The following is a 27,508-nucleotide window of genomic DNA, read 5'->3' as shown; positions in this document are numbered from 1 at the left end:
GGGGTTTCCTGATTGGACAGTATAAACGTGTATCCCGGTGTGAAAACGCCCAGTGTTTGGGAAACTCCTCTTTGTTCTGCTTGAGCTCAACGGCTGCAGTCCTGGATTCATTGAGAGCTGAGGAACAAATAACTTACAGCAGAAACCGTGAACTAAGAGTCATCAAAGCTTTCGGACGCAGATGCAGCGATCTTCTGAGGAGAGGGGAGCAGTTCACGGTATTTATCATCTTTAAACAACGGTAAAACACACTTTACACTGTATGTTTGAACAGTACACGAGGTCGTTTCTATCTTGTTTTCATCGAGTAAGCTGTTTATGTGTTTTCAGACTTAAACATTTAGAGCAGCAGCAGGCAGTAAGGTCCGAATCAGGGTATCTTCCGTCCATTCCAAATCCGTTTCAAATTAAAAAACAGAAAACGAAAAACTCAAGAGGATTCAAGTGAGATAACATGAATTAAATAACGAGAAATGGAAAAATGGCTCGTTTATTCGTTATTCCATCTAGGTTAACAAATGGAAAATGAGTTTTTGACTTGATTTCTCATTTTGTCGTTTTGGGTTTAAAAAACGGCTTATGGCTTCAATATTTCATTCGCACTTGTGGGCGGAGCTGAAACGCTTCTTTCATCTGATTGGTCGGATCGATCCGCCTTCTACTCGGGCTCCTCAGTCTTTCAGAATAAGAGTCTTACAAGAGCAATATCTGAAACCAGATGTAGACACATAATTCGCGTTGTTGCGACTTGCAAGTCACCCCTTTAAATTATTTCTAGGTTATAGTATTGTATGAATATTGTCCCACTGTAAATACAGTGCAAATAGTTCTGTCTCCTGGGATAAAAGTGAAGTGGAAATAAAAATCAATAATAGACTGAACATTTCCATGATAATATGTCTGTAACATTTACCACTCTCATCTTTTAAGTCTAATGGCACTAGGTAGGTGTGTGTGACATTAATAATTAATTGTGGAAATTAATATAGTTAAATTTATTAAATAAATTAGAATTATTAGTTTTATTACAGACAAAATTGAATGATGTTTCTCTTTTAGTCTTCTTTGTTGGCCTTGACAACGACTAAAATTTTATTGTTTCACCAAATTCAGCTCAGATCTTCAGACTCGTTTGACTCGTTGCTGTAACTGGTCAGACTTTTTCCTTCTCAAAAAATCCTAGTGACTTTCATTATCTGAGCGATGAAGGTCTTACACTTAAGGTCCACTAGAGGGGGAGACAGGATTTCTGTTTATGTAAGTTTAAATGACAGATAAATACATTAATTTCATGTGTACTACCATGAATATGCCATATCTGTGTAACACAGGTTCTTCAATGATAGATGGGGTGGTAGGGGGGTATACCTTAGCTCAATGATAGCTGTATAATATAAAACAACATTAACTACTGCTGCTGGTACCAAATAAAAATGATTAAGTTTTGGAAAAAAAAGTCAAATGTACTTGCACAAATGACTTGCTGTTACATAATACCCCATATGCGTTGTTGGGGACGTTTTCGTCCACTAGGGGGTAAAGTTGAGTCTTATTTTGGCCACAACTTTCTCTGTGTTGCAGCTAATGGAATGATTGGTGACAAATCTTATTTTGACACTTATTTTGGGAAAATGCTTGAAATATTTCAAAAACTCAACAGTATACTGTGGGTAAATTCACTACCCTTTTGTTATGTTTGGGATGAAAACACCCACTAAATTAAAATGCTGTAAAAATGTCTCAGATAAAGATTTTTTTTTTTTTTTTGCATAAATCTATTAATCACCCTCAGTCCTGATCAAACTACCAAATGTTTAAAAAAAATCTAAGATTTTAACTCTTTAATTACCAAGTTCATAAATTATGTCACTGATTTGGGAAGAAAACACACACACACAAAATGACATATTTTCAATATAAAAAGTAATTGTGGACTGGATATTTTTTTTTACCTTTTATGACAGTCTTGGGCATGTCAAAGATTAATAACTGTAGATTAGCTTTGATGTATTGTTAGTTTTGTGCAGCATTAAATTTTAATTTTTTCTCCCTCATTTATTGTTGGTGGCTGTTTTTGTCCCATTGACTTCCATTATAATGACATTTTTTGATTGCAAAGCCATGACACCATATAATCATGCACTCTTGATTGTTGGTGGTTTTCCCTGTTGGGAAGAGGTAACATTTGTTATTTTTACAGTTGATCACTAGGTGGGACCATTAACCCTTTAGGCCTGTACAAAAAAAGGCTTAGTTTCTGGCCTGTATATAGAGTTATATGGAGTTTAACAGCAAATTATAGTGTGTGTGTGTGTGTGTGTGTGTGTGTGTGTGTTTGAGAGAGAAAGAGAGAGAGTGTGTGTGGGAGAGACCTTTGTTTACTTACCTGGATGTATCTGAAAAAATCCAAATATGCACCTCATGCTCTCAGAACTACATGGACTAAACAATAAAAAAAAAGAAGTGTGTTTATGCACCTGCTGACTTTTGATGGTGAAAAGAACGGAGGGCCTATGTGTGAAATACTTGTCTTTTCTTGATGGTGAAGCCAGTTTAAAACCTTTAAATCTTATAAAAAAAACTACTTTGAACATAATTGATTATGGACCAAAATGCAATACCAACTTCAAATAAGCAGCAACTCGCTGGAGGGGTCAAGCTGCATAATCATTTCTAAAACTCTGGTTCAAGTCAAGCCCTTTCTCGTATTGCTTGCTGCTCTTCTCACCATCAAATGACCAGAAGGATGGCATGCAAGTGTTTAAATCCATGTACTGTTTTTGTTTAGTCTATACTTATCACCACCATTAAAAGGCAGCAGGTGCATAAATACACTTTTGTTTACCCCATGTAGTTCTGAGAGCTGAGGTGTACATTTAGATTTTCTCAAATACATCAAGATAAGTGCGCAAAAGTCTCTCTCTCTCTCTCTCTCTCTCTCTCTCTCTCTCTCTCCTACACACATACACACAATATAATTTGCTGTTATACTCCACATAACTCTATATACAAGTCAGAAACTAAGCTTTTTTTTGCACAGGCCTATATAAAGGGATGATGGTCCCACCTAGTGATCAACTGTAAAAAAAAACAAAAACAAATTTTACCTCTTCCCAACAGGGAAAACCACAAACAATCAAGAATGCATGATTATGTTTCATGGCTTTGCAATCAAAAATGTAATTATAATGGAAGTCAGTGAAAAAAAAACATCCACCAACAATAAATTAGGGGAAAAAATGTTTATCTAATGCTTATAGCAGTTTAATTGAGTGAATGTTTTCATCCCGAACATAACGAAAGGGTAGTGAATTTGAACAATGCACAAGGGATACATAATAATTTTTATTTGGCACCAGCCGCAATTAATGTTGACAGCTAGCAGGAGTGTGGTGGGGTGCGAGGTCTGTTTTGACCAATGGATGGAGACCTCAAGGCAGTGGCCTTAATGCTTATCTGAAGATTTGTCTTTATAGATTACAGTTTACATTGTACTTACTGAAGTACACCTCTGCATGCAGACACCCAACTGTACAAATTCATTTATAGATTTAAAACCCAGTCCTGAACCGGGAGAACCATGTTCTGCAGAGTTCAGTTCCAACACACTTGCTTGGACATTGCTACTGATCCTGAAGACCTTGCTTAGCTTAGGTGTGTTTATTTGGGGTAGCTAAACTTTGCAGGACACTGGACAAGTTTAGCTAAGTTTAGCCATCCATTTACATTCAGTGCATGTGATTTATCAACACTGAGTACATCTTAAAATGTACAGCTCATGAAAAATAAAAGTTCTAGATGGACAAACATTAAATGCATAAACCAGTGTGAATAAAAAATATATTAAAATACATTTGGAGGTAGGTTGAAAAAGCCAGAATGGGAAGTTTTAAAGTACAGCTTGAAGTGTGAAGTTTATTCTTGTACACAGATATGGCATATTCATGGTAGTACACATGAAATTAATGTATTTATTTGCCATTTTACGTAAATAGGAATCCTGTCTCCCCCTCTAGTGGACATTAAGTGTAAGACCTTCATTGCTCAGATAATGAAAGTCACTAGGATTTTTTGAGAAGGAAATTTGGTGAAACATTAAAATTTTAGTCGTTGTCAATTACTCTCATAATAAATGATAATAATGTTCAAATATATGTTGGCTTTCTCAAGGCCAACAAAGAAGACTAAAAGAAAAAAACATTCAATTTAGTATGTAATAAAATGAATATTACTAATTTATTTCATAAATTTAACTATATTAATTTCCACAATTAATTATTAATGTCACACACACCTACCTAGTGCCTTTTGACTTAAAAGATGAGAGTGGTAAATGTTACAGACATATTATCATGGAACTGTTCAGTCTTTTATTTCCTCTTCACTTTTATCCAAGGAGACAAAACTATTTGCACTGTATTTACAGTGGGACAATATTCATACAATACTATAACCTAGAAATAATTTAAAGGCGTGACTTGCAAGTCACAGCAGCACGAATTATGTGCGCAGCAACATCTGACTCAAATATTATGTTAATTAACAGTGAGCGGTGGTTTCAGACACTACTCTTATAAGACTCTTATTCTGAAAGAATGTAAGATCGAGTTGAAGGCGGAGCGATCCGACCAATCAGATGAAAGGAGCGTTTCAGCTCCGCCCACAAGTTCGAATGAAATATTGAAGCCATAAGCCGTTTTTTAAACCCAAAACGACACAATGAGAAATCAAGTCAAAAACTCATTTTCCGTTTGTTAACCTAGATGGAATAACGAATAAACGAGCCATTTTTCCATTTCTGGTTATTTAATTCATGTTCTCTCACTTGAATCCTCTTGAGTTTTTCGTTTTCTGTTTTTTAATTTGAAACGGATTTGGAATGGACGGAAGATACCCTGATTGGTCCGTGTATCATCCGATCATTCAATTATTCCATTTAATCTGGCAAACCAAAAACGAAATAAAGAATCAATATTTTGTTTTTCTGTATGAACCAAATATGAAAAACTGACGTTTGTTTCATTGCTTTCTGCTCGAAACGGGAAATATAATAAACAAGGAAACCAAAACGAAATAATGGATCAAATTTACGTTGTCTCAATTTTTCTTTATTTATTGTTGTAGGTCTAACTATTTCTCCTGCTTGATTTGCGCATGCGCAGTGGATAGTTTCAAAGTAGGTGGCTGAGCGCCAAAAGCGGAGAGTTAAAAGTTCATGCAAACCGATTTTAATAGACAAGTTTCAGTCAAATATTTATGTTTTATGCCTATAATAAAACCCAGTGTTAAAGCAGAGCGCAAATAATTAGACTATCCATTATGCGCTCACGTCACTTCTTTGTATTCATCGCGGGGATAAAGAACACGTTTTTTTTAGCGATCACAGGCTTAGTTACAGTATGTCCAATAACAATAATACAACACGATTTAATAAAAATCATAGATGGTTTAAATGTCCTTTGAAATCACGCTAACCACTTGTTTTGGTATGTGAGGCATTATAAGTGATCATTAAAACATATTAGCAGATTATTTTATTACTAATTATATCAATAAAAGCAATCAAAACGATATATATATATATATATATATATATATATTAGCTACGTTATATAAATAATATCGTATTTCGGATTTGGTTTTAGGACAGCTTTGATTAAAGGATTTGATCCACTTCAAACGTTGACTACTGTATACACACACACATACACACAAAGAAAACAAGTAAATATTTCGAATATATAAAGAAAGTGTTTTTTAGTTTAATGAAAAACAAATAGCCTAGATAGAAAACGAACAGAGAGCAGTGAAGTAGTAGTTTTCAGATGTGAATGGGTGGGGGAGGTATTTTCTTGACGTCATCAAACCAAAGTCACAGTAAGCATATAGACTATAGAGTGATGTATCATTCCTGAATCCTGATATGAATCAGTCTTTGAAAGACCCATTATTATAGACAGTTCAGTGACAAATTATTAAACACAGACACTTGAATTTATCCCTGAAAGAATCTGAATCTTGGATGAATAGATTGAATAAAATGCTTCTTTATCAACACAGTGACTTACCAACACATAGTGGCGACATTACTTTCATAAGTATCATAAAGTAGGCCTATCATTTCATTTTGTCATTACATATTTCTGTGTTAAAAATGTTGTATTAAACATTAATCTCATTTCATTATACAGTTGTAATTGCTATGTAAAGGCATGTACAGACCTCTAATCAGCATTAAACTGTAAACAGGCCTAATACATCTAAAATCAACTTCAGATCATTTAAGGATGACATAAATACAAACCCGATTCCCAAAAAGTTGGGACGCTGTACAAATTGTGAGTAAAACAGGAATGGAATAATTTACAAATCTGATAAACTTACATTCTATTCACAGTAGAATATATATAATATATCAAATGTTGAAAGTATTGGCTCATTTTGGTTTCATGAGAGCTACACATTCCAAAAAAGTTGGGACAGGTAGCAATAAGAGGCCGAAAAGTTAAATGGACCAATTTGCAACTTATTAGGTCAATTGGAAACATCACTGGGTATGAAAAGAGTCTCTCTCAGTGTCTCTCAGAAGTCAAGATGGGCAGAGGATCACCATTCCCCCAATGCTGCGGTGAAAAATAGTGGAGCAATATCAGAAAGGAGTTTCTCAGATAAAAATTGCAAAGAGTTTGAAGTTATCATCATCTACAGTGCATAATATCATCCAAAGATTCAGAGTATCTGGAACAATCTCTGTGCGTAAGGGTCAAGGCCGGAAAACCATACTGGATGCCCGTGATCTTCTGGCCCTTAGACAGCACTGCATCACATACAGGAATGCTACTGTAATGGAAATCACACAAAGGGGTCAGGAATACTTCCAGAAAACATTGTCATGTACACAATCCACCGTGCCATTCGCCGTTGCCGGCTAAAACTCTACAGGTCAAAAAAGAAGCCATATATAAATATGATCCAGAAGCACAGGCGTTTTCTCTGGGCCAAGGCTCATTTAAAATGGGCTGTGGCAAAGTGGAAAACTGTTCTGTGGTCAGATGAATCAAAATTTGAAGTTCTTTTTGGGAAACTGGGACACCATAGCCCCTTTCACACTGCCATTCCGGCAAATACAGGGGTAAAGTGTTCCTGCAATTGTTCCCTGGTCGCTAGATTTTGCATTTTCACACTGCCAGTGATGACCCGGGATATGTGCGTGCTTTCACACACAACCCTTGAAGATCAAGTAGTAAGTAGCTCTATGTGAGGAAAACACACGGAGTTCATTAAGAATTTTATGATTTTATGTTTTTCTATGTTCCTGTTAATGATGGTTTCGATGTTTGCAGTGATAATGTTGCTGTTAGTCTCGTGATCTATGAGCAGAATGAATGCAAACCAATATCAATTATTGATGCCGCAAATTCATTGATAACATAATTATTTTTCCGAGATTTTTCTTTGGCAGATCAAATCTGTTTGCTTAAAGTTAGTTTTAAGCTCTATACATCCATGGATAATTGCATTGTTTAAGGGACCGTCTGCAAATTCCAGCGCAAAAACCGTAACGATGCCCAATTGTTCTTTGATATAAATGATTTTACAAGAATGTGAGCTGCAACAATTGGAAAGTGTAGTGTACTTTTTTAAAGACGATGATTGAGGTAAATAGTTGAACGTGGCACTTAACTGTGTTCTTAAAAAGAATTGACAAAATTCACCTGTAAGTCAGTCGAGACTCTAGCAATGTACTACAAATCTCCACATACAGAAGCCACATAGATTTAAATATATTAGTAATAAATATATTTTACGTTTAAATATCTTATCTTCAAATAGAAAAACTTTTTTTGTACAATATGTAAATATATTTTGAAATATATATTTAAGTATTCGATTTTGGCTGATTTTTTTTTAAATATTTTTCACATTTATTAAAAGTTAATATTTTATCTGAAATGTTTGCATATATTTACCTTATATGTAAATACATTTAGATATCAGACTATGTAAATATGTTAATTTGCAATATTTGTCCATATATTAATTTATTTAATTTAATTTAATTTAATTTACTGTCTTCTTCAGTCGTTCCCAGACTTTCCTTATTTTTCATCTTTCCCTCAAATCTACACAAACATAAACATAAAAAATTAGTATATAGTTATACTATATAACACTAGTTATATAATCAAAATACTCAATTATGGCAATATATATTGAATGGGCACAGAAGTATGGGGATAGCACTGAATCGGCGGATTAGCGTAATTGTCCCAGCCATAATTATTATAATCAAAACAATGAAACTTTTTTCAAGAGTGCACAATAACTGAGATTTAAAAATGTTTAAAGAAAAGGCTCAAAATATTGCACACACATAATACACAACATCAATATCTCTTCCCTTGATGTTTTGAACATTTCTATGAGTAATGCTGCACGTTGTGACTGAAGCGCATCATTGCTTCAAGAGCATCATTCTGTGCACTGGTTGTGTTTAAGAGCTGTTAGCCATACCCTGTGCTAGAAATTTATTTTACTTATATTGTGTGTATGTATATATATATATATATATATATATATATATATATATATATATATATATATATATATATATACTTGCACCTCCTGTCATGCCGATTACTGCGTGCTGCTGCAATAGACGCATTGTGCAGCATTAAGGTTAATGATTAATCGATTAATTGTTTGTTAATTTAAACGACTATAGATTATAGAAATGATCGAAAATTCACATCCCTACACAGAGGTATAAAAATTCTACATTCATAAAAAAAAAACAACACACACTTATATCGGATCTGAATTGGGAGATAATCTGAAATATTGGTATCATTGCATCCCCTAAATCCAACCGTGTGGGATTTACCTCTCTTTTCATAGTGACAGCCAATCAGATTAGTTTTCTGGTATTACATTTACATTTGAAGAGTTCAGATGCAAAAGCCTCTAAATGCCATCTGAAATTTTCATCTAAAATTAGGATTTTTATCAGGCTCCTATATTTTTGTTCAGTTATTTTACTTTAATGGCAATGTACAGGTTTTGTTGTTCGTAATCTTGCTCGGCTCGGTGTTCATCTTCAGTTCTGTCTTCACAGCAGTTCAGTTAATTTTCTGTTTGAATAACTTCTGTAAGTTTCTTTATTAGCTTACAAGTGCCTGTGCTAGTAAATACAAAAAATAAATGCTCAACGATGCTTACTAGAAGTGTTTTATTGAAATGAGTCCATATTTCTAGGTAAATAATCCATTGTTTTGTTTGCTTCCAAACCTCATAAACATGGCGGACAGCACTCACAAGCACAGGCATGAGACTCCAAGACGCTGTAAAGGTCTTAAGTCAAGTTTAAAACCGTAAATAATATAATAATTTCTTAATTCAAAGTAAAATATTAATGAATCCATCTCTGCTAATCCTGGGTTGCTATGGTCACGCAGGTTTGTTTACGCATTAAACTCGTAGCCAAGAGAAAAACATGTCGTTCCCTCAACATAAGAAGCCGTGGCCACGAGAAAAATGGATGTTGTTCCCTCAACATAACATCTCGAGGCCAAGACATAAGGATGTAGTTACCTTGACAAAATGATCTCGTGGCCACGACATATCATGTTCCCACAAGTTAATATGATGTTTTTCAAATTAATATCTAGTGGCCACAACATATTATCATGTTCCCACTAGTAAGTCACTTCTTATGTAAGAAAATGCTGTGTCAGTGCTGTCATATTTAGCTTGTGTTGGAATTACCAAACAACAGAAAAACCATGTACTGGTGTTGATCAAATACCATGTGAGTCTATTTTATGTATAATTTATTTTTGAAGATTGGCTTTTTTTCTTGTGGCCTAGTGGTTAGAGAGTTTGACTCCTAACCCTAGGGTTGTGGGATCGAATCTCGGGGCGTCGGTACCACAACTGAGGTGCCCTTGAGCAAGGCCCCAACAGTTCACTGCTGTGTGTGTGCACTTTGGATGGATTAACCCATATGCGTTGTTGGCAGACCTGCCAACATGTACGCATTTTTCGTACTCTGCATGCATTTTGACCCATAAGCACGCTTGTACGATTCGCTGCTCTCTAGGTACGCATTTTGTTGCTTCTCGCATTTCGACGATTTCAGTTTCTTTGCAATCTATGACGCTGATTCTTAGTTGGCAGTTAGAAAAGTGGTGGAATGGCTTGAAATCTAGAAGGTTTTAGACAGGCCAGGTGCTGATTAACGTAAGATAAAGGTAACAGTTGGGCTATTTTTAGCCTAATTGAATTTATGAACATTACAAATGACCTTGACATCATAACAAGCAGTCCAGCTGTGACGAGCTCAGTTCAGTTCACGCGTTCATGTAGGCTAACATGTAAGGGTGGCGCTAGGGCTGAAACGATTCCTCGAGTTACTCGAGTTACTCGATTACAAAAATTCCTCGAGGCAAAAACTCTGCCTCGAAGCCTCGTTAAATTCTTATGACGCGCATTAATACGTGCGGCGCAGGGATTTGATTGTGTCACAGGGACCGTTTATTCACACGGACCTTTTGAATTTAGTTGGCGCGATGGCGGAGAATAGATCTATAAATAAACGGCAGAAATTGTCTAAAGTGTGGGATCATTACACACTTAATAAAGAAGAGAACAAGGTGCAGTGTCTCTACTGCAAAATAGAGCTGGCATACCACAACAGCACATCTTCCATGATTCAGCATCTGAACAGAAGACATCCACTCTATGGGGTTTCACCAAGCATCGCTGAAACAAGGTAAATTAACGTAGTCTAAGCCTATTGATGTTCGCTGATTTTAATCCCATACTGCATTTGTAGCGATGTCGTGATGTGGTTTGACTAGATATGATGTTTAACTTTGATGACGTTTTAAAGTAGTAAACGTAACTATCACGTTCAATTGCAAGAGAGTATAGCCTAAAAACAGAAACCCTTCACACACACACAAACACACGCACGCACGCACACGTACATTTTGATGTTTGTTTTGAGATTACAGCTTATTATTTATAATTGTTTATAATTGTTTTATTTACATCATTTTTTTTTTATACATTTTATACATTGTGTACCTGTTTGGCTTGATATTTTATATTCATTTTTTGTTCTCAGGTTAACTAAACTAAATTTGCAGAAGGTGCAATCCTTTTTTTGTAATGTTGTGTATTAAGAAGACAAAAAACTAAGTTTATATTCATATTAGTTTTACAATACATGTTATACATGTTACAGTTAGTTCACTTAACTGTACATTGTTCTATAATTGTTGGCAATGCCAACTTGGCACTTAACTTTTGGAGCCAATTTTTTGGACTTGGAAATAAATACCTCTGTTGAGAAATAAAAGCCAAATGCTTGTTCATTTTACAGCCACATCATTTTTGTTATGCATAATTTGTTTTGGTTGTTCAAAAACACACACAAATCGTTTTATCCGATTACTCGATTAATCGATCGATTAAGTGCTAGATTAATCGATAACAAAAAGAATCGATAGCTGCAGCCCTAGGTGGCGCTGTCAATAACGCACCTAAAAGCTGTCACAAAGAACTGGCAAAAGTAATGATTATGAATATTTTATGAATATAATTATTAATAAACAAGTGTCACAGCCAGCTCGTTCTCGACCGTAACATAAAATAGGATCACACTTGCTCAGATGGTTTGACTTGCAAGTTTGTTTATTACAATGAAAAATAATCCATTAAACAAAATAATATAGCATAATGTCTAGGGTTTAAATAAAGAAATCATAATCCAAAAGGTAAGGAATGTTGACAAAGATAAACAAAAGCAACGGTTGGCGCACAAATGACTTCTCTGGAGACTGCCATTCCCCAGAGGAAGTAATGTGAGATGAATTAGTCCAGCATTTATTCTCTTCACAATCAATGCTAATCAGTCAGCAGGGGTGTACAGTCAACCACACCCTCCCAGGTCATTCCGCCCCCAGCAGGGAAGAAAAGGGAGCACAGGGTCGTAACACCTCCCTCCTTAAAATAAAGATTCGGCAACGAATCTAAAAGGAAAAAAAAATAATAATCAAGCAACACCAAAGGACAACACAAAGTAATCCAGCCGTCCAGGAAGCGTCCTCTTCACCCCACCTCGTCCTTCAACACCTCTGGGCCCTAGAGATGCAAAAAAAAAAGAGAGAGAGAAGAGAGAAACGTACAACACCGACGTCATGTTATACTCTAGAAAGAGTGTCAGCTATCACGTTGTCCTTTCCCCTTACATGCTTGATGTCTAAATAGAAAGGTTGTAGAATGAGACTCCATCGCATAAGTCGTTGGTTTCGATTTCTCATTCGATTCAAGAAAACCAAAGGGTTATGATCCGTATAAACGACAATCGGCGCAACAATTGACCCCAAATATACCTCGAAGTGCTGTACGGCTAACACCAGGGCGAGGGCTTCCTTCTCAATAGTTGAGTAGACCTGTTGATGCCGGTTAAACTTCTTTGAAAAATAGCTTACAGGATGCAAAATATCGTTCGAAGCTTCTTGCAAAAGAACTGCGCCTGCACCACAAGCACTCGCATCAATTGCAAGACTGAAAGACTTTTCAAAATTCGGGGCTTTCAAAACAGGGGCACGGGCCAGTAAAGCCTTACAATTTTCGAAAGCCTGCTGACATGTCTCAGACCACTGAAAAGCTATCTTCGGACTCAATAAATCGGTTAGAGGTGAAACCACACTAGCGAAATTGTCACAAAAACTCCTGTAATATCCCACCATGCCGAGAAATCGACGCAATTCACGACGAGTGGTGGGGGTTGGGAAGTTACAAATGGCTTCTACCTTAGTCCCGATAGGTTTCACACATCCATTCCCCACTCCCTTACCCAAGTACGTGACGGTTGCTTTTCCAAACTCAGATTTAGCCAGGTTGATCGTAAGATTGGCCCTAGCTAAGCGGGAGAAGAGTTCTTTTATCTGGGTAAGATGCTCAGACCAGGAAGAACTATACAGGACAACGTCATCAAGATACGCCTCGCATCCAGACATTCCATACAGTATATGGTTCACTAATCGTTGGAAAGTCGCGGGGGCGTTACGAACCCCGAAAGGCATTACTGTGTACTGCAGGAACGCATCAGGCGTAACAAAGGCGGATAACTCCTTTGCATGGGTAGTCAAAGGCACCTGCCAGTACCCCTTTAGAAGGTCAAACTTACTGACGTATCGGGCAGAGCCAACATGATCGACGCAATCGTCAACACGAGGTAACGGAAAACAGTCCGGTTTTGTCACAGCATTAAGTTTTCGATAATCTGTGCAAAATCGATATGAACCATCGGATTTATTCACTAAAACGCAGGGAGAACTCCATGAACTAAAACTAGGTTCAGCCAGGTGATGAGTAAGCAAATAGTTCACCTCTTGTTTTAACAAATCTCGTTTCAAAGGGGTTAACTCTGTAAGCGTTTTGCTTGACAGGACAGGAAGTTCCTACATCGATGATACGTTCAATGGCAGAAGTACGACCAGGAACGTCAAGGAAAAGAGAAAGGAATGACATCACTAACTCAATGATGTCATTCCTCTCCTTCTCTGCCAATTAAGAAAGATGAGAAGGCAAATCAATAAGAATCTCAGAGTTGTTAAGACGTCCGTTGACTTTTTCTCGAGAAAGCAGATTTCCATCCTCATCAGCATTCTCTGAAGAATCACCACTCATACTGCGAGAAAGAGAAGACTGTTGTTCTGGATTAAAAGAGTCACAAGTGGTTACTACGCTAACAGAGACAGAAGGAACCGAAACTACATAAGGTTTCAACAAATTAATGTGACAAACTTGCTCTTTTCTTCGACGGTCAGGAGTATTCAGCAGATAATTATTATCTGAAAGGCATTTAATTACACTGTAAGGTCCTGTAAACTTTGCTTGAAATGGGTTAGCAGATAGAGGCAGCAAAGCCAATACCTGATCACCCACCTGAAAATTTCTCCACTTAGCCTTCCTGTCAAAAAGTTGTCGCATTTTTGTTTGAGACTTACTCGGCTTCTTTTTAGCAATAGCTCGTGCTTCATACAGTCTACACCGAAATCCACTCACATAGTCGGAAACATTTTCAGAAGGTTTAGACGTACGCCACTCATCAGCTAAAACAGCAGTAGGTCCTCGTACGTTATGTCCAAACACTATTTCATTCTGACTAAAACCAATGCTTTCCTGGATTACCTCACGTATAGCCAGCAACATCCACGGCAAGCCTTCCTCCCAATCCGCATCGAGTTCCACACAATACGATCTTAAAAGAGACTTCAAGGTTTGATGAAACCTTTCAAGAGCTCCTTGACTCTGTGGATGATAAGCACTAGAAATATTGTGGTTTACTCGAAGCTGACGCAGGACTTTTGAAAACGGTTTCGACATAAAATTTGAACCCTGATCCGATTGAATCACTTTGGGAATTCCAAAGGTCGACATTAAATTAGTGAGGGCCTTCAAGATGGACTTTTTGTAGTGATAGACCTTAATGGATAAGCGGCAGGATAACGAGTAGTCTGGCACTTAACAGTGAGAAGATATTGATGACCAGTCTTAGATCGGGGCAAAGGACCAACACAGTCAATAATCAGATCCTCAAAAGGCGTGGAAACAACAGGAATAGGCTGCAACGGAGCAACAGGCACTTTCTGGTTTGGCTTACCGGTGATCTGACATATATGGCAAGAAAATAAAGGTTTAAGAGTGTCATCGCTCTGCTGAGCTCTTATTAAGTCCTCTCGAGAGATCTGTAACAGAGAAGTCAGAGAACGGTCATCAACAGAGAGATCAACATTAGTTTCATCAAGAGTGGACAGAAACTCAGATGTGTCAGCAGATTCATGTCGCAGTGCTGTAGAATCTTTCTGGTCAGAAGAACAGGCTTTCAGGTCTGGTTGTATGGGACTCTTAGACACATCAGATACTTGCTCACCTGTAGTAACAGTGTAAAAGAAAGTGTCATGAAGTGGAATCTCAACAACTTGATTTTCAGATAGCGGTTTAGCCATTGAGCGAGTAACTGCACAAGCTGGGAACAAATCAGGACATTGTTTATGATTAACATCAGATTTCCTGGGTACAGATACTACTATGGGTGGAGCTGCCACACTACTCTCTCCCCAAACATTCCCACCAGCTAAATCATTCCCCAGGATAAACGTAATCCCAGGAACTGGAAGTGCAGAACGGACACCAACTACTACATCACCAGATACGATAGCAGAGGAAAGATGGATTCGATGCAGAGGCACTTCAACAAACCCCATCTCAAAACCTCGTACTAGTACATGGGTTCCAGTAGCAGTTTCAGGAGTTAAAGGCAAAATTCCTTCTAAAAGAAACGACTGAGCAGCTCCCGTATCTCGAAGAAGACGTACTGGCACCGTTTCGTTTGAACCAGGCAATGACACATTTCCCTCAGTGATAAAAGGTGTATAATCAACGGAGGAAGTTATACACTGACCAACAGTTTTATCACTAGAACTAGATAAATGACGATCTTTCTCATCACGAGTGTCAACAGTGAATGGTGAGGTAGAAACTAAAGCAATAGGTTTCGACAATTTATCTTTCTTCTTGAGAATAAGACAGTCAGATATTTTATGACCAGGCTTTTTACAATAAAAGCAAACCATGTCCCGTGAGAGTGCCGGTTTACTAGCATATTCAGCAACTGTCGCCCTAATATTCCTACTCATCACAGGAGACTTTGTCTTAGGTTGAAAGCAAAACTTAGACTTACTCATATCGTTGGTTTTCAGACCGACTGAACTGAATGAATGACGATGGGTTAACACAAATTCATCAGCCATGATAGCAGCTTCAGAAAGTGTATTCACCTTGTGTTCAGTGAGATGCGTAGCCACAGCATGAGGAACACAATGTTTAAACTCCTCTAAGAGCACTAATTCTCTTAACTGCTCTTTAGTTGTAATTTTCATTGAAGTGCACCAACGATCAAATAAGTTCTTTTTCTCTTGCAAATTCAACATGAGTACATTCATCAGCTTTAATCAAATTTCTAAATTTTTGACGATATGCCTCAGGAACGAGTTCATATACATGTAACACAGCAGATTTCACAACATCATACTCACCACTCTGTTCGAGTGAGAGTGCAGAATAAACTTCCTGAGCTTTACCTGTGAATACACACTGTAACAATAAAGTCCAAAAGCTTTTCGGCCATTTCATGGATAAAGCAACACGTTCAAAGTGATAGAAATATTTATCCACTTCCTTTTCAGAAAATGGCGGCACTAATCTCATATTTCTGTGAATATCAAACACCGGTTCACCTGCATTCGCATGCTGTTGTGAAATAGGAGGCGCTTGTGAAGCTTCAGCTGTCTTTGCTGCTAATAACACAAGTGTTTTCTGTTACAGTGTCGTGTCGACTGCAAAGATAAAGTTGATGATGCTGTCTAGCGATCTTCGCAGTAGTGAACGCGCCAGAGAAATGCTGCCCGAAAACAAATATTATGTGATATAATTCACCCAAAAATGTGATTTGGTTGAGTATTTGAGATTTGGATTTCCTCAGAAAAATGACATTTTAAATATAAAAAGTGATTTTTTTTTTTTTTTACCTTTTTGTCACAGTCTTGGGCATGTCAAAGATTAATAACAACATTGGCTTTGATGCATTGTTAATTTTTGTGCAGCATTAGATAAAAAAAATGTTTCTCCCTCATTTATTATTAGTGGCTGTTTTTGCCCCATTGACTTCCATTATAACAACATTTTTTGATTGCAAATCCATGACAAGGCCCCAACAGCTGTACACTCAACTTTGGGACACAGCTGTTGGGTCACCATACTTGGCTGCATGACACATCACTTTTTTTCTAATCTCCTCTCTCCAGTCCAGCGTGTAATACCTGTAATATTCTCATCCTCACAGTAGTGACTACGTTTTGATGAAAAGCAGGAATATCTGGAGGAGTATCATCTGAACTGAGATCTGCTGCTGTGAAGATGTTTGTTAAAGAGGAGAGTGAAGAGAACACGAGTGAACCAGAAACCTGGATAATAAAACCCGAGAAGCCAGAAACCTGGAGAATAAAACACGAGGAACCAGAAACCTGGATAATAAAACCCGAGGAGCCAGAAACCCGAAGAATAAAACCCGAGGAGCCAGAAACCTGGAGAATAAAACACGAGGAGCCAGAAACCTGGAGAATAAAACCCGAGGAGCCAGAAACCTGGAGAATAAAACACGAGGATCCAGAAACCTGGAGAATAAAACCCGAGGAGCCAGAAACCTGGAGAATAAAACCAGAGGAGCCAGAAACCCGGAGAATAAAACCCGAGGAGCCAGAAACCCAGAGAATAAAACCCGAGGAGCCAGAAACCCGGAGAATAAAACCCGAGGAGCCAGAAACCCGGAGAATAAAACCCGAGGAGCCAGAAACCCGGAGAATAAAACCCGAGGACTTAGAAACCTGGAGAATAAAACCCGAGGAGCCAGAAACCCGGAGAATAAAACCCGAGGACTTAGAAACCTGGAGAATAAAACCCGAGGAGCCAGAAACCCGAAGAATAAAACCCGAGGAGCCAGAAAACCGGACAATAAAACCAGAGGAGCCAGAAACCTGGAGAATAACCAGAGACCGAGAGAATAAAACGCGAGGAGCCAGGAGAATAAAACATGAGGAAAAAGGAGGTTGGTGTTTATTCTACATTAATCTTTAAATAATATTTGTGGTACATACACAAATCCGTTATGCAAGAATAAGACGTTAACTATCATCAAATGGTCTTAAATCCATGTTTTAAATTTCTTCTGGAAATGTAACTGCACTGACACTGAGGAGATTTAATTATTACTTTAATTAGACCTTTATTTTTGCTTTTTGAAAATCGAGAAACTGTATTGAACTCCAAGCCTGGGAGACTGTGTATAGGTTTTTACGCTAGTAGTAGAAACCAGCATAGTAAAGTTAGTTTTAGGTTCAATGTTTGCAAGACATATGCTTTCGTGTGCCACTACTACATCAGTCCTACAAAGATACCACAACCACGATTAGTTTTAACATTATGCAACAACTTTATATCAACGTTAAAATATTTTTTAAAAATAGTCTAAGTGTTCTGTAGCAGCAAATTTTAACCAGAGAAAACTATAGTGCCATAGTGGCGCTTGATGTGTAAGGGACCGTCTGACAATTCCACCGATTGGGTTTAATACGTCCAATTTATTTTAACTAGTGTGACTTCTAACATTTAAAATAAAATATTGCCAAACTGTAAGGCATGTATAACTCAAAGTGATTTACTACAGGTGGGATTTTGCCAATACCTTCCTTCATATATGCAGTACAGTACACAATCTTTTTTGTACAATTTACTGGGACACAGGAAGTGTCCTCATAAACCATGTTTATGTTGTACTACCCATGACATTGTACGCATTTGTGTCCTAATGAACCATATATACCTGTATACACAAATAAATAAATGATAAATGACTAAATATGAATATAAATAATGTGCTGTAGCATCAAAAGCCACTAGGAGTGTACTACAACCTTTAGAACATGAAAAAAGAGAATTAGGTGAATTTTGATAAATTAGTTTTCTATGAAAATATTTGTGTGCTGTACAAGCAGTAAAGGTGTTACTGTGAAAATGTAACCTTTAGCAAGTCAGTCTGGTCACTACGAATGTACAGCAACCAAAAAAAAATTTCAGTATTTTCTTTTCTTAGAATAATTATGCACTGTTTGTACAATAATGGAGATATTGACAAAGTTTCACCTGTATTAAGTTAGTCTTGAACCTACAAGTGTACCACAACCTTTGAAACATAAAATACCCTTTGGGTAAATTACAGTAATTGTATTTGATAATTATGTACTTTATGTACAGAAACTGTTTGAAGTCAGTCTTGCCACTAGGAATGTACAAACCCGATCCAAAAAAAGTTGGGACACTGTACAAATTGAGAATAAAAACAGAATGAAATGCTAAAGTAATCAAATAATAAGTTTCAAATGTCAGTATTTTATTCAGAATACAACATTGATGACGTATCAAATGTTTAAACTGAAAAAAAAAAAAAATCATTTTAAGGGAAAAAATAAGATTTTAAATTTCATGGCATCAACACGTCTCCAAAAAGTTGGGACAAGGCCTTGTTTACCACAGTGTGGCATCCCCTCTTCTTTTTATAACAGTCTGCAAACGTCTGGGGACTGAGGAGACAAGTTGCTCAAGTTTAGGAATAGGAATGTTGTCCCATTCTTGTCTAATACAGGCTTCTAGCTGCTCAACTGTCTTAGATCTTCTTTGTCGCATCTTCCTCTTTATGATGTGCCTAATGTTTTCTATGGGTGAAAGATCTGGCCATTTCAGTACCCGGATCCCTCTATGCAGCCATGATGCTGTAATTGATGGAGTATGTGGTCTGGTTTTGTCATGTTGGAAAATGCAGTGTCTTCCCTGAAAGAGACTACGTCTGGATGGGAGCATATGTTGTTCTAGAACTTGGATATACCTTTCAGCTGTTACGTCTCTGATGAAATTGTTTTTACTAGGGGTTAAAAGAGGTAACATTAAGTTGCATTTTAAAGAAATGAGGCAGGGAAAGAGGTGGCAATGGAATACATGACACAACTGCACTACAAGAAATATTTATTGCCCTCAAGGAACAACAAATTAAACAGACAAGACAAAGGAGAGAAGGGAAGTTAAAGTGGCGCTTAAATCATAAAATGAAATATGAGCCCCACTAACTAACTAACTTCCCAAACCCCTAAACTAATAAAGAAAGAAAAGAAAAGTCTTCAACGCAAAAGCGTCATAAACTACACTAACTGCACTAAAGCCAAAACATACAAAAACAAGCGCACACAACTAAACTAGTGTTTCTAATACATCCAAAATCACTACGTGCAGATATGTAGGTCACGTGACTTACTAAACTCTTCCACTCCTTCCTTGTCTTCCAAACCATCAATAAGCTGAGAAAACATCAGATCAGAAATCAGCAAAACGACAAACGCACACCATAGTCACAGCAGAAAATGTCCTTCCCGCTCTTTCACAGATGTCCTCCTTTTAAACCTCTTGAATGCGAGCATGATTGGCAAAGGAAACGATGTTAACGATGATTGACAGCAAAGATATCCAATAGAATCCAAGGAAGGTGGTACCTGAGAGCATGAGAGTGAAAATGGAGAAAAAAAAACACAGCACAAAAGATCGCGGACCGTAACACTCCCCCACTTAAGAGTAAACCTTTTGTAAAAAGTTTAAACTCTAGAAAGATTGTCTGCGAACACATTATCAGCCCCCTTCTTATGTCTTATCTCAATATTATAACTCTGGAGCAACAAAGACCAACGAGTCAATCTTTGATTATGATTGTACATTTTAGAAAGAAACACTAGTGGACTATGATCGGAATACACAACAACTGGAAGTATGCTAGAACCAAGGTAAACTTCAAAATGTTGTAGAGCAAGTATTAAAGCTAGAGTTTCTTTCTCGACCGTAGAATAGTTTAACTGGTTTTTGTTAAACTTTCGCGAAAAATAACTCACTGGATGGGTTATTCCTTGTTCGTCTTCCTGCAGAAGAACAGCTCCAGCTCCAACATTACTAGCATCTACTTCAAGCTGAAAAGAACGTTCATAGTTGGGAGCCTGAAGAACAGGTGAATTGCACAAAAGCGCTTTCACGCTTTCGAAAGCATACTGACACTCAGCATTCCACATAAAAGACTTCGAAGGGCTTAACAAAGTAGTAAGAGGACTAACAACGGATGAAAAATTCCTACAAAAACTCAGATAGTATCCAACCATTCCCAAAAATCTTCGAAGTTCTCGTCGAGTATTAGGAACAGGGAATTCTGAAACTGCCCTCACTTTAGCTTCTACTGGTCGAACTTGACCATGCCCCACCTCTTTCCCAAGATAAGTCACCGTCGCTTGACCAAATTCACACTTGGCTAAATTAAGAGTTAATAAGGCTTTTGCCAAACGCTCAAATACCATTCGAAGTGACTTAATGTGTTCACTCCACTCTTTGGAATAAACCACCAAATCATCCAAATAGGCACTACAATTTGGCACATCAATTAAAATCTTATTAACGAGCCTTTGAAATGTGGCCGGTGCGTTTCTAAGTCCAAAAGCCATCGCAGTATACTGCAGAAATGAATCAGGGGTAACGAAAGCTGCGATTTCAGAAGCTTTAAAAGTAAGCGGGACTTGCCAGTAGCCTTTTAACATGTCTAACTTACTTACAAACTGTGCAAAACCAACATTATCAACACAGTCCTCCATTCGAGGAAGTGGATAACTATCAGGCACAGTAACTGCGTTCACTTTCCTAAAATCAGTGCAGAATCTAAAAGAACCATCCGGCTTTGGAACTAAAATGCATGGTGAACTCCACGGACTACAGCTTGGTTTTGCAAGACCATTCTCCAATAAATAGTCAACTTCCTGACGCATTACCGCACGCTTCACATGATTAACTCTGTACGCATGTTGTTTAATCGGACGAGCATCTTTAACATCAATGTCATGGTGCAAAACATTTGTCAATGTTGGCACATCTTTAAACAGACATTTAAACTCTGAAATAAGCTGAATAAGATCATTTTTCTGATGTTCATCCAAATTTTTAAAATATGAGCTGAGATCTTTCAAAATTTCAGAGTTAGTCAACCTCACAGTAACTTGAGGAAGATTGCGAAAAATTACTCCATCATCCTCAGGATTTAAATCAGGTACAGATGTTATTTCAGTCACAGCTGCAACAGAGAAAACAGGAGATTCGACAGCTTTAACCACGTTTTCCTCGGGTGACTTTCGAACATGATAAAGTTTCAACATGTTCACATGACAGATACGAGTCTTCCGTTTTCTGTCAGGAGTACAGATCACATAATTAGTTTCACTAATTTTCTCCTTTACCTCATAAGGACCAAAGAATCGAGCAGAAAGTGAAGAACCGGGGATGGGTAAAAATACGAGAACTGAATCTCCAGGCATAAAAGAACGCATAACGGCCTTCCTGTCAAAGTTACGTTTCATTCCTTGTTGTGCCTTAGCAAGAGATTCCTTAGCTAACGAACAAACTTTATCCAAGCGTTCTCTGAATTTTGTCACATAGTCCAGTAAATTTGTTTTCACACTGAGATCATTCTCCAAAATTTTGTCTTTCAAAACCTTCAAAGGACCACGTACCTGGTGTCCAAATACAAGTTCAGCAGGGCTGAATCCAAGAGATTCCTGCACACTTTCTCTTACAGCAAACATCAACAAAGGTATTCCCTCATCCCAATCATTACCTGTCTCTAGACAGTACTTTCGCAACATAGATTTCAGTGTCTGGTGAAATCTTTCCAGCGCACCTTGACTCTCCGGATGATAAGCACTAGACGTGCGATGGGTAATTGCTAGGGTCTTCATTACCTGATTAAATACCTTGGACATAAAATTTGTACCCTGGTCACTTTGTACAATTTTAGGCAACCCAAATATCGAGAAAAATCTCACAAGTGCTTTCACAACACTCGGTGCCGTAATTTTTCTTAAAGGAATCGCCTCTGGAAACCTAGTAGATAAACACATCACGGTTAGTAAAAATTGATTACCACTTTTCGTTTTTGGGAAAGGGCCCACACAGTCTACTAGTACATGTTCAAACGGATCTCCTAGCACAGGGATTGGTTTCAATGGAACAGGTGGAACAATCTGGTTTGGTTTTCCAACAACTTGACATGTGTGACAAGAACGACAATAGCAAACAAATCCTGTTTTCGACATAAGTTAAGCTGTTCCAATGAAGGACTATTAACGAACTCTTCTAAACTGAACATGTTTCAAGTGCATTACGAATCACTGCCTTTTACCACATTTCACAACTACTCAAATCAACACTTCCCTTTGCCAACACTTCCCTTTGCCACCACCCCAACATCTCTCAACATGCAAAATTATATAAAGGGCATACTTGACCACTTCTCTTTCCTAAACAGGGAAAAAAAGTGATAAAATATAAAATCCCGGACGAGCCCCCATTTAATGTTACGTCTCTGATGAAATTGTTTTTACTAGGGGTTAAAAGAGGTAACATTAAGTTGCATTTTAAAGAAATGAGGCAGGGAAAGAGGTGGCAATGGAATACATGACACAACTGCACTACAAGAAATATTTATTGCCCTCAAGGAACAACAAATTAAACAGACAAGACAAAGGAGAGAAGGGAAGTTAAAGTGGCGCTTAAATCATAAAATGAAATATGAGCCCCACTAACTAACTAACTTCCCAAACCCCTAAACTAATAAAGAAAGAAAAGAAAAGTCTTCAACGCAAAAGCGTCATAAACTACACTAACTGCACTAAAGCCAAAACATACAAAAACAAGCGCACACAACTAAACTAGTGTTTCTAATACATCCAAAATCACTACGTGCAGATATGTAGGTCACGTGACTTACTAAACTCTTCCACTCCTTCCTTGTCTTCCAAACCATCAATAAGCTGAGAAAACATCAGATCAGAAATCAGCAAAACGACAAACGCACACCATAGTCACAGCAGAAAATGTCCTTCCCGCTCTTTCACAGATGTCCTCCTTTTAAACCTCTTGGATGCGAGCATGATTGGCAAAGGAAACAATGTTAACGATGATTGACAGCAAAGATATCCAATAGAATCCAAGGAAGGTGGTACCTGAGAGCATGAGAGTGAAAATGGAGAAAAAAAAAACACAGCACAAAAGATCGCGGACCGTAACACAGCATTGATGTCGTCTTTCCAGATGTGTAAGCTGCCCATGCCACACGCACTCATGCAACCCCATACCATCCAGGTTCAGTCCCAGAATGAGTCCTGTGTGAACAAAAGCCAGAACTAATGCCGTAAAGGGTGTGTTGTAGTTTAGTGGGTGCTTTGAATGCAGATCAACTTTAGCAACAAAAATGTAGCCAATTTTTTTTCTCCATGTATATAATCAGACATCAATGAAGTATAAGAAATTTTTGAATTTAACATTTTTCAAAATGTGTAAAACTACACGTTTTGGCAATGATAATCAATTTGTCGTGTACACTTTCTGACAAGAGTAATTTTACATTTAACAATATGAAGAGATCTGCCTACTTGCAGGTACTATTCTGCCACGTGTTGCATAATTTAAAGTCAAGATATATTAAAATAAAAAGTGTGTTTATAAATGTCCCTCAAACAAATGTTGCGGAGGATGAGTTCATCAGTCATGGACACTTTATTTTTCGACCATTGTATCGTTAATATTATACATGAATATTCAGTCTGTCATGTTTCTGTAGTGTGAAAAAAATCTAGCAGAATATCCATTTACTTTTTACAGAATATTTTAATGCTAATTTGTTTAAATTATAACATGAGTTCAGACACAGCTAGACGCATTGCGGTAATGAGAATTTCAGCAGAAAATGCAATAAAATGCAAAAATAATTAATTCCTATGTTGAAGTTACTCTGTGTTGAAGGTAGAGAACAGTATTGTCTTTATTATGATGTTTTAATATATTACTAAATTGCATGTTTAATATTTAAAATAATTAGTGCCATGGCGTTTCAACAGATTCATGAGATTGACCCAATCAGTGATCTGCGATGTGCAATTATTCGAGTTCAGTCAGATTGTATTTGTCTCAAAGTGTTCAATGTTTTATGTGTGAGTGAATCAGTGACCAAACTAAACATTGTTTCTCCCAATGATATGAATGTGATATGTTATTTAAATTGTTAAATTAAAGAAAGTAATCAAAGAACAAACCTTGTTTGCTGGAGCTGTCAGTGTGTAGTGTTTCTCTACAAAGTGATATCACCATCTAATGACCTGTCAGCATAATGCAGTGTTTTTAGTTATTTTCATTGCACTGTGTTAACAAAGGACAGTTTTGACATCGTTTTCATAAACATTTCATATTTTATCCTCTTATTTTTAAAATTTACCATTTGATTTTCATTCTTTGTTTATAGGCCTAATGAAAGAAGAAAGGCAAGATCTGAATGAGGTTGATGAGCAATATCAGGATCAGAAAGATCATGATGTCAATGGAGAAAAGTCAGTGAGTTCCAGCCTTAAAACAACAGAAGCCAAGAGGCCTATCAGCTGCTCTCAGTGTGGAAAGAGTTTCAAATATAACAGTAAACTTAAGAAGCACATGTTAATCCATACTGGGATAAAGCCTTTCAGCTGCTCTCAGTGTGGAAACACTTTTGCACGCAAAGTAAGCCTTGAGAACCACATGTTAATTCATGCTGGAATAAAGCCTTTCATCTGCTCTCAGTGTGGAAGGAGTTTTAGAAGGAATGCTAGCTTAAAGGATCACATGTTAATTCATAATGGAATAAAGCCTTTCAGCTGCTCTCAGTGTGGAAAGAGTTTTACAAGGAAAGAAGGCTTAAAGGATCACATGTTTAGTCATGCTGGAATAAAGCCTTTTAGCTGCTCTCAGTGTGGAAGGAGATTTACACTGAAAGCTAGCTTAAAAGATCACATGTTTAGTCATACTGGAAAAAAGCCTTTTAGCTGCTCTCAGTGTGAAAAGAGTTTTACACGGAAAACTGGCTTAAAGGATCACATGTTTATTCATACTGGAATAAAGCCTTTCAGCTGCTCTCAGTGTGGAAACTTTTTTGCACGCAAAGAAAGCCTTGAGAAGCACAAGTTTATTCATACTGGAACAAAGTCTTTCAGCTGCTCTCAGTGTGGAAAGAGTTTTATGCAGAAAGAACAACTTGAGAGTCATTTGGTAACTCACACTTCAGATAATCCTTTCATCTGCTCTCAGTGTGGAAAGAGTTTTACAAATAAAGTAGGCTTAAAGCATCACATGCCAATTCATACTGGAATAAAGCCTTTCAGCTGCTCTCAGTGTGGAAAGAGTTTTACATATAAATCGAGCCTTCCGAACCACATGATGATTCATACTGGAATAAAGCCTTTCAGCTGCTCTCAGTGTGAAAAGAGTTTCATATGTAACCGTAATCTTAATAGGCACATGTTAATTCATGCTGGGATAAAGTCTTTCAGCTGCTCTCAGTGTGGAAAGTGTTTTACACTGAAAGAAAACCTTAAGATTCATTTGGTAACACACACTTCAGAAAGTCCTTTCAGCTGCTCTCAGTGTGGAAAGTGTTTTACATATAAATCAGGCCTTACGAGGCACATGTTAATTCATACTGGGTAAAAGTCTTTCACTGTTTTACATATAATCAAGCCTTAAGAGGCACATGTTAAATCATACTGGGTAAAAGTCTTTCACTGTTTGGAAAAACTTTTACACAGAAAGGACATTGCAAGGTTCATTTGGTAACCCACTCTTCATAAAAGACTTTCACCGTGGGGAGTTAAAGTAAATGACTGTTTTTCTGAATGACTGTCATCAACTGGATCACCTCAAGGATGTATCCTCTCACCCTTATTATTTATCTTGTACACAAAGACTGTAAAAGTAGTTTTAGAAATAGGCATATTATAAAATTTGCTGATAATTCAGTAATCGTTAGCTTATTGAGTGAGGAGGACTCCATGTTTGGCCCTGTGGATTATGAATTTATTATGTGGTGTCAGAATGCTTTCTTGAAATATACTGTAAAGGCACAAAATGTAATTTTTCACCGCTGGAGGGTGTGTATTCAAAATAAGCCGTCGGCAAAAGAAACCTTGACACACGTATAGCTTGAAAGCTTTTATTTTGCAAAACTGCTTCCAGTCGTGCATATGAGAGGTAAAGCAGCGCTGTTTTCATATACTATATACGTTTGAAAGTACTGTTATAATGCTACTCTGTGCTGTCGTCACCGGTCTATTAAAACACACAACATTAAAGCATCTTTGGTGTTTCCATGTTTTCTACAAAACAAAACCAGAAATTGAGGGGTTAAGAAGTAATTGGCAGGTGACAAAACGACACTATGGCCACTGTCCATGTAACTAGTTTTAAACTTTCTTTGAAACCTTTGAGATAATGTAAGTACACAAGTCAGCAAATTATATAACACTTCTAGTGGTTTTGCGATATTGTACTAAAATAATCTTACATATTGTGCATTTAATGTGTATAAAACTAAGACGATGGCTATTGATTTTAACTCTTGGATGAAATCTATTTAGTATAAGCAAACAAGCATTAATGGACTAGGTATTGAGAGTGTACAGGTTTTTTTAACAAATTTTTGTTAAAAAGTTTTGACAAAACACTGATGTGCATGTTCTAGAGATCCTATATTGAGTTACTGTTATCTTTTTCACTGTTGTGCTGGTTTAATTCTCTAAAAGTGAAAAACATGAATTATCTTGATTGTAAACCAGGGAAGTAAAATAACTTTCATTTATCCCCTCAGTTTTGAATTTTTTAAAATTTAAGTTAAGAACTTTTTAGGAAGGAAATGTATTGTGTTTTTGTTGTTTATGTGACATTTTTGATTGCTGCAACCAAATTGCCTTTGGGAATTAAATAAAATGAACTGAAATGAACCTGC

At 37.2% G+C, this 27,508-nt stretch overlaps 1 protein-coding gene across 2 annotated transcripts; it reads left to right on the top strand.

Annotated features, from left to right (window-relative positions):
• On the top strand, window positions 1-27,508 carry LOC113093308 (gastrula zinc finger protein XlCGF26.1-like). 2 transcript variants are annotated; one of them, XM_026259114.1, is made up of 3 exons: window positions 1-218; window positions 16,919-17,680; window positions 25,001-27,508. In XM_026259114.1, exons 2-3 carry the CDS (start codon window positions 16,993-16,995, stop codon window positions 26,212-26,214), a joined length of 1,902 nt encoding a protein of 633 aa, XP_026114899.1. In that variant the 5' UTR covers window positions 1-218; window positions 16,919-16,992; the 3' UTR covers window positions 26,215-27,508. The 2 variants fall into 2 exon arrangements, with proteins under 2 accessions (XP_026114899.1, XP_026114898.1); XM_026259113.1 differs by having other exon boundaries at window positions 1-241.

Source organism: Carassius auratus, unplaced genomic scaffold, assembly GCF_003368295.1.
Source record: "Carassius auratus strain Wakin unplaced genomic scaffold, ASM336829v1 scaf_tig00214963, whole genome shotgun sequence".
Lineage (NCBI taxonomy): Eukaryota > Metazoa > Chordata > Actinopteri > Cypriniformes > Cyprinidae > Carassius > Carassius auratus.
The sequence above is the reverse complement of the archived record's forward strand: the minus strand, read 5'-3'. Positions and strand labels throughout refer to the sequence as shown.

Coding starts and splice junctions, on each gene's coding strand:
- LOC113093308 (XM_026259114.1), top strand. CDS start 16,993: ATGTTTGTTAAAGAGGAGAGTGAAGAGAACACGAGTGAACCAGAAACC. Junction 17,681..25,000: donor AAAACATGAGGAAAAAGGAG/GTTGGTGTTTAT, acceptor CTTTGTTTATAG/GCCTAATGAAAGAAGAAAGG.